The 7,897-nt window shown below is 38.3% G+C and overlaps 1 protein-coding gene across 1 annotated transcript; it reads right to left on the bottom strand.

Annotated features, from left to right (window-relative positions):
- Positions 1-3,541: 3,541 nt before the first annotated feature.
- LOC109815322 (GRAS family protein RAM1) lies at positions 3,542-7,693 on the bottom strand. Its single transcript, XM_020380015.3, has 3 exons — positions 5,758-7,693; positions 5,062-5,441; positions 3,542-4,872 (listed from the first exon to the last, which is right to left on the bottom strand). Exons 1-3 carry the CDS (start codon positions 6,613-6,615, stop codon positions 4,143-4,145), a joined length of 1,968 nt encoding a protein of 655 aa, XP_020235604.2. The 5' UTR covers positions 6,616-7,693; the 3' UTR covers positions 3,542-4,142.
- Positions 7,694-7,897: the final 204 nt, after the last annotated feature.

Below are 7,897 nucleotides of genomic sequence, written 5' to 3'. Positions count from 1 at the left end.
TAACAGTACTCTTAATATATATATTTAGGAGCTAATGAGATGTATCGGGACCTTAGGAGGATGTATCTGAATAGCGCAGCGGAAGTGAAGTGACCTAAGGTGAAGAAAGGAGTAGAGAAATTGTATACTTGTGTTTAGTATGCTAGAAGTCTTTAGGAATTTTGTAGCACTCAGACGTCCCATTATGGAAGTGAGATGATGGGTGGATAGGCCTTAATTGTAGGTTTGTCTGAGATGCTTAAGAAGTTGATTCTATTTGTGTTTTAGTGGATAGGTTTGCCAAGTTTACTTGTTTTTCCCTTAGATATCTTTTGATAAAGTTGTATCTCAATAAGGTAGTGAGGTCGCATAATAATTAGAAAGTAAGAAGCGAGGAGTCTACCATTGCAAAAATTTCGAGGACGAAATTTCATAAAGGAGGGAAGTATTGTAACAGCCCAATTTTCAATGGGCCGTAGGCCCAATTCGTTGCCCAGAACGGGCCGTTTCAAAAGTGAAACGGGCCGTTCTGGAATAAGTTAAAGGCCCAAAATTTGAGAATCAGAACGGGCCGTTCTGGAGGGAGAACGGGCCGTTCCGGTTTGGAGAACGGGCCGTTCTGGTTTGGAGAACGAGCCGTTCCAGAGGGAGAACGGGCCGTTCTGCTGGGATTGGGAACGGGCCGTTCTGGTTTTGGAACGGGCCGTTCCAGTTCAAAAATTTGCGTAGGTTTGAAGGGCCCAGAACGGGCCGTTCCGATTTTGGAACAGGCCGTAGCGGTAGGTGGGCGAAAAATCCTATAAATAGGCCTCAAATCCTCTCATTTCTACACACCTCTCATTCTCACTCTCTCTTCTCTTCTGTTCTCTCTTTCGTTCTTCTTCTTCTCTCTGAAGACCAAGAGGAACTCAGAGGATGAGGTTCTGTCCCAGATTTAGTTCCGATCCTTGTTTAAGGAAAAAGAGGAGGAAGTTCTGCCCGAGTTCCTATTTATCCAGGTACGGGGGAAAATGAGATTATTTATATGTAGAGCTACATGAGGGAATTGGGTAGAGGAAGAGCCCTTAGGGTTATGAATAATTTTATAATTATTTCTGTTTGGAGAATTAATTATCTTATGTGATTCTATATATATTTAGGATTACGAATATATGTTTAACTTGTAAAAATGATGCTCTGGGAGAGAGAACGAAATTATAGAAAAGTGCCTGTAAGTTAGGTTGTGAAAAATTGGATGATTTCTGTTTGAGAAATTGAGGATCCCATTAGATTCTATATGTGTTGAGGATTATAGATATGCTAATAATTTGTAAGAATGATGATCTGAGAGGGAGAACGAAATTGTAGAAAAGTGCCTGTGAGTTAGGTTTTGGAACAATTGGGGATTTTACTGTTTACGTTAAAATTATATTAAATTGATAATTCTGTTGTTTGTTATATTAGTTTATGAATGTTATTGTTATATTATTTGATGATCTAGATGATGAATTACTTGAGGGGTATGTGAATCACCATTTTGTGTGGATTGTGTGTGTATTGTGGAATTGAGATGTGGATGTGGATGTGGATGTGGATGTGGATGTGGATGTGGATGTGGATGTGGATGTGGATGTGAATGTGAATGAGATGTGATTGTGGTTCTTCACACCTATGACCAGGGGTGAGCACGACCCGAGATTGTTACATGAGTATCGTGACCTTGGTTAACATGTCAGGGGTAAGCACGATCCTAGGTTAGGGATAACGTGACCTTGGCACAGTGTTATATCAGGGGTGAGCACGGCTCTGGATTGTTACATGAGTATTGTGACCTTGGTTAACATGTCAGGGGTGAGCACGACCCTGGAATAGGGATAACGTGACCTTGGCACAGTGTTATATCAGGGGTGAGCACGGCTCTGGATTGTTACGTGGGTATCGTGACCTTGGTTAACATGTCAAGGGTGAGCACGGCCCTGGGATAGGGATAACGTGACCTTGGCACAGTGTTATATCAGGGGTGAGCACGGCCTGAGATTGTTAAATGGGTAGCGTGACCTTGGCATAGTGTGAAGTGCAAGATTTGTGATGATTGGTGTGATTGAGAATTATGACGTGATGACGATGTATGATTGATTGAAATAGGATATGTTGAAATATTTATGAATATTAAGTTATAATGAGATAATATGTTGTGTTTTCTTATGTGCTATATATATAGATGTTTTCTTTTCTCACCGTGCGATTTGTGGATATTTTAGGTGAGGAAGATCCGGATATCTAGAATGCTAACGGTTGAGTTGTGGTTATGCTCTGATATTGTGACATCGGGGCAGAGGATTTTCTTTAGGACATAGATTGTTATATGGAATTAGAATTGTAAATATTATTTTTGAAAATCATTTGTAAACTCTCACGTTTCATTTTTATCGTTGTGGTTATTGAAGAACAATTTTGAAGATTCTTATGTGAACCCTTTTACCGAAATTGAAAATTGTTTTTGTTAAGTTTTCATTATTACAATATATGTGTTGGGGTAGTAAGGGTGTCACATTGTTTATGTACATACTAATTTCAACTCTTGTCTAGGAAAAGTGAAGAATATATGCAAGGGAGTACTAGAATGTGGGACATTGGTGGAGATGCATGGGATAGTTTTGATGGTGTTGAAAATCTTGAAGTGGTGTCATTATCTCTTGATGAACTAGAAATGAAAGCTGTCTTATTTATAGATGAGGGTCAAGGAGGGGATGAAATTGATATTATTCCTATTCCTTGATAATAAAAAATGATTTATAATTTATTTTAGTAATTTTTAAAACTTAAAAAGCAAGAAATGTATTCTTAATTTTAATTTTTGAATGATATTTATTTGTAATTACTATTTTATATATATTAATTTATTTTTTTTAATATATATCTTAAACATATCATATCCTATATTTTCAAAACTTGATATAGCGTCATATCATATACGTATCATATTTGATATGCGTATTGTATCGGTGCATGATAGCTTACCACTAACTGCTGAGTTCACGATGGTTATTTTTCGGGAAGTAATGAACACATCTCAGAATTGAACACTCGATGCAGGTTTTGACGAGTACCAGACGCACACAACTACTGATCGGAGCTCACGATGGATTAAAAAGGACTAACAAACAATGAAAAATAGGTATTAACAATGGCTATCCACGGTAAGCAAGAGAAAACCGGATATCAGAAGAACAATGGTGCTTCTCAAAAGCGGTTAGAGTCACGAGAATGAATTATTCAAGGAAAATATGACAAATGGGAGATCGGATGTCATAACATGAACGTCCCATGGTTTAACAAAATGGACAAAAGAAGGTAATAAAAGTTTAGACGTTGGTTAAAAATCATTTATATCAAGTTACTACATACCCAATTACCCATTAAGTCAACATTTCAAAGTTCAAAATAATGTGGTCATATATATCATGTGTCCACACTCTATTTTCCATATGCCATATAAATAAAGGGCACCCATACCTTCTTATCAAACAACACACAAAAGGAAGTACCAAAAAATAATCCCTCAAGTGTATAATTTTGTCTTTCTATTTTTCTTTTAGTGAATATCAAATAAGTTTTTGGATGTCCCAAAATCACTTTCAATAGTTAAACAAGCAGTACTCTTATTCTTTCTCCATTTTCCCCCACATTTCAAAATACAAAACATTTCCTTACTTGAACAATTTCCCCTACCCTTATACATACTCACCTTTCATTTCAATCATCTACAAGAAGAATCAAGCAACACATTTCTTAATTTCTTTTACCAGTTGAAATTCACGCAAATATCATTTTATCATAAAAAAAATGACCCATCAAACAAGAGATAAGACTCGCATATTCAACTAGATTCACTTAAATTTCACCAATAAAATAAGTATTATTAGAAAGTGCATCACTTTGCTAATATAATAATTAGCAACATAATCTATATCATTAATAAAAGAGGAGATACTCTGAATTAGTGTCCTCATTCTTTTGAATTTTTTTATTCTCTTAACTAATTTACTCAGCTATCTCACTCTTTCAAAGTTAATTGAACTTTTTTTTTAATACCAGAATCATGAACCGTCTCTTTTAAACTCGTATTAGTAATGAAAACAAAAAAAATAAAAATCATGAAATGAAATAGTAGGCGACATGCATCAACACCGCCATGCAGACGCAGCAACAATGGCCCTATCCTGCCAGCCAAGAAGCAAACAACCTTTATCCTCGGTCAAGCGATACCCTTCACACGAATACAACCCCAACAAAATCTTCGACTGTGTAACGGCGTTAGGACTCAGAGCCACACCCTTGAACCCCTTCCCCTCCATAATCTTCCGCCACTTCTCCAACCTCTCGTGCCGCTCGAACCTCGCCGCGCCCTCGCACGCCACGATGTTCCGTATCTCCGGCGCGAATATGTATTGCTCCACCTTTGCCCGCTGTGCCGACTCTGTCGGAAATGTTGCGTCCAGCGAGTCAAAGATCGCCGAGTAGTAGTGCAAGGCCTCTAGAAACCTTCCTAGAAAGTAAGGCCCGTTGTGGCTCGCTTCTTGCTCCACCAAGGTCACTACGTTCGGCGCCTGGTCCCTTATCATGCTGAGCAAATTCCCCAAGTGGCTCCCGGGGACTCGGTGGAGGCGATTCACGGCGTTCACGGCAAGGGCCTCGCCGACTCGGCGATTCAGCATGTTAGGTTTGAGATCTTCGAGTTGTTCCCCGACAGCGTGGAACTCGAAGGGGATGCGGAGGGAGTGCGCTAGCTCTGTCAAGCACCGCCCAGTTTCACGGACGCCGTCTAGGGTTGGGCCCACGCCAGTGATACGGAGGAACGGGGCACCACTGGGACGGGCGGCGAGGGCTTGCATGAAGGCTGGCCATTGGTACCTGTTGACAATTGTCCAAGTATCTTTAGTACACCCAAATGAATAACAAAACATATCTTAGAAACTAGGTTATATGTTTAGTAAGTTAAGGATTTTTCATCACACTTATATACATTGATATGATATTATTTTTAGATGATGTGGGATCTCAAAAAAACAAATGATGAAAATAAGAGTGACAATTACGAACCCTTGGAGGATGTCGAGGTCGATGACGTGGACGCGGTCCTCGGTCTCGAAGGCTTCGAAGATGGCTTGGTTGGCGGTGAAGTGGGCAAATTTGATGTAGGGACAAGCTTGGTAGACGATTTGGTAGATTTTGAGGACTTCGAGAGAGTTTGAGGGCGAGGGTGGAGTGAGTTTTGAGGGTTTCGGAGTGAGGGTGGCATTTAGTCTCGCGCTTAGTGAGTCGGTGAAGCATGCTGCCACGCGTTGCATGGAGTCACCGAGAGGGGTCACTACTCGGTTCAGGTGGTGCAGGTACCTTCTCGCTACCATGTATTCCTCTTTTGCCACTGCCTCAGCGCACGCTAATAGCAGGTGCACCAGTTGAAGCCCGTTGTCTTGTTCCTGCATGTCGTAAAACACTGCTTATGATAAAAGAATATCACCAGATAATTTATTCTATAACTAAGGTCACCACTCACTTCAACTCCAAACAATTTAGTTATAATAAAAACAAGCCATTATGAGATCTCACCATCAAACATCATTATAGATTAGTCAAAACTCGACATATCTAATTTGATCCAAAATTTTACTTGTTGAACTGAAGATCATCATAGATGTCACTAGAGGAATTTCACAGTTTAGTTTAGTAAGATAATCAATGTTATTTGAATTTGAAGGTTTTTGGTGAAGTGGGATGGAGGGAAGATTTTGTTACCTGTTCGATTCCGATTGGAATAGGCAGCATTAGATTCTCTTGCTGTTGTTTTTGCTGTTTCTCGTGGTAGCGTTCTTGTTGTAGAGCTTGTGACAAGGAGGCACTAGCCATGGACCCCATCTGGTGATACATGTCGCTCTCTTGGGAAATTTGAGAAGAGCGAGAGCCAGCAGCTGCACCATGCACTGAGGTTTCATCATCATGGTACCTTGAGGAATTTGGCATTGTCAAGCCATCCAACATGGGTGGAATTTGGGACGACAAATCAAAGCATTCAGATGAACTTGCAATGTCAGAAGACTCTTTGGTTGATGAATACCCTTGATAGTCCTCCAAGAACTCTTCTATTGCAGGCAGTGAAAGGTTCTCAACGTGCTGCATGTATTGATTGTTTGGTGAGTTGAAGACCCTGTGGAGGGGGCTAAGTCCTTTCCCTTTGTGGCTACTATTGAAGGCTCCAATTTGGGACGATGAAAAACGAGGTGGGGAACACCCTAAGAGGCTCTGGCCTTGCATTCCCTGAGCGTAGTTGTAGTTGCAATTGTAGGAAGAGGCTTGTGGTGAAGGAACGTTCCTTACTGGGGAAAAGATCATGAAATCAGCATCTAGTTGGTCAGCGAAAAAGGACTCCCACATCGAACTATCTGGTGATTGAACTTCCACATCTCCATCTAAGTCAAATTTGAGTGCTGGAAGGTTTAAGCTTAATGGGGTTAAACTAGTGTCTAGATCAGAAGAGGATTGTGTGGCATTATTTTTCTTGGATTGCAAAACTGAGTCATTAGAAGATGTTTTGGTTCTGGAGTTGTTGTGCTCACTCTTGAGGGACACTGAACTTCCACACAACGAATTGATCATTTTTTAGGAGGCTCACAGGGAAAGGCAAAGCTATTATTGACCACTTTTGCTTTTGCTTTTTGAGTGACTCAAATTTGCTCTCATTTAGGAGTTTGGTTGGTTGGTTTATGGAAAAAGCAAAGTCTATAATTTCTCCCTTCTTATGGAGAGAGGCAGAGGAACAGAAGAGAACACCAAATTCCAATAGTTTGTGATTGGAGCTTTGTCTTTGGTTATCTCCATTCATGTAATGTCAAGAGTGTTTGCTGGATTTTCAGAGGCTTAAATTTTGTCATTTTTTCCTAGCTACCTGTTTTAACTAGTACCGTGTACGAACATTATACATTAACAATAACAAGGCTTTGGAATTCTTGTGCTTACGAAAGAAGACAAATGCATGGGTGGGTCCCACTTTCTTCGGGCCGGCCCATCTGTTTACAAGGTTCTTTTTATATTCGCCTGCGGATTCGTTGGCATGAAAGCATTGGCTCATGTTTTTTTCTTAAAACAAAACACAAAGGGGAAAGAAAGAGCTATCTTCCCACTATGCATTATATTATTCAAACAATTAAAAAAAATTATTTTATTTTCTAAATATTGTAAACTTATTTGTTTTACATAGTAACTATATGTTAATTATAGTTTCTCCATTTTTTTATATATAATTTTGTCCGACAAATGATTAAATAGTAAATGTGGGTACTTTTCTTCATGGAGATTTGAAATTTCATTCACCCAGGATTAGCTCACTAACAGCTTCCTTTCCATTGTGTTGAACTTATTGGACATGGTAAATTGGTAACTGTATTCAGTTGTTTTTGGATAAAAAATTTTAAACATATTTTCTAGGAGAAAAAATAATAATAATTTATTTAAATATAACTGAAAAGTACTTTTAAGAGCTGAGAAGTTCTTTACTTGGTAGAGAAACTAAAAAAAAAAAAAACTCTTCTAAATTTATATTTATATTATATATATATATATATATATGTATAGACTTAAATATGTTTTTAGTCCCTCAAATTTAGGGTAAATCTGTTTTTGGTCCTTAAATTTAAAATTTTTGTTTTTAGTCCTTGTAATTTCAAAAAATCTTATTTTAGTTCTTATATTCAAATTTTGTTAAAAAATTTATCAAACATTATTGCATAAAATTTACCTATTGGTATTTTTATTAATGAAAATATCACATTAAATTTGATTGATATTTCATAACTGTCTTAATTAGTCACTTTTAAATATGTTATTGGTGACCTAAGAGACTAAAACAAGATTTTTAAAAATTACAGGACTAAAAACAACA

The sequence above is a fragment of the Cajanus cajan genome, chromosome 4, assembly GCF_000230855.2.
Source record: "Cajanus cajan strain Asha chromosome 4, NIPB_CcT2T_4, whole genome shotgun sequence".
Classification (NCBI taxonomy): domain Eukaryota; kingdom Viridiplantae; phylum Streptophyta; class Magnoliopsida; order Fabales; family Fabaceae; genus Cajanus; species Cajanus cajan.
The sequence above is the reverse complement of the archived record's forward strand: the minus strand, read 5'-3'. Positions and strand labels throughout refer to the sequence as shown.

Coding starts and splice junctions, on each gene's coding strand:
- LOC109815322 (XM_020380015.3), bottom strand. CDS start 6,615: ATGATCAATTCGTTGTGTGGAAGTTCAGTGTCCCTCAAGAGTGAGCAC. Junction 5,442..5,757: donor TTCCAATCGGAATCGAACAG/GTAACAAAATCT, acceptor TACGACATGCAG/GAACAAGACAACGGGCTTCA. Junction 4,873..5,061: donor GACCTCGACATCCTCCAAGG/GTTCGTAATTGT, acceptor AATTGTCAACAG/GTACCAATGGCCAGCCTTCA.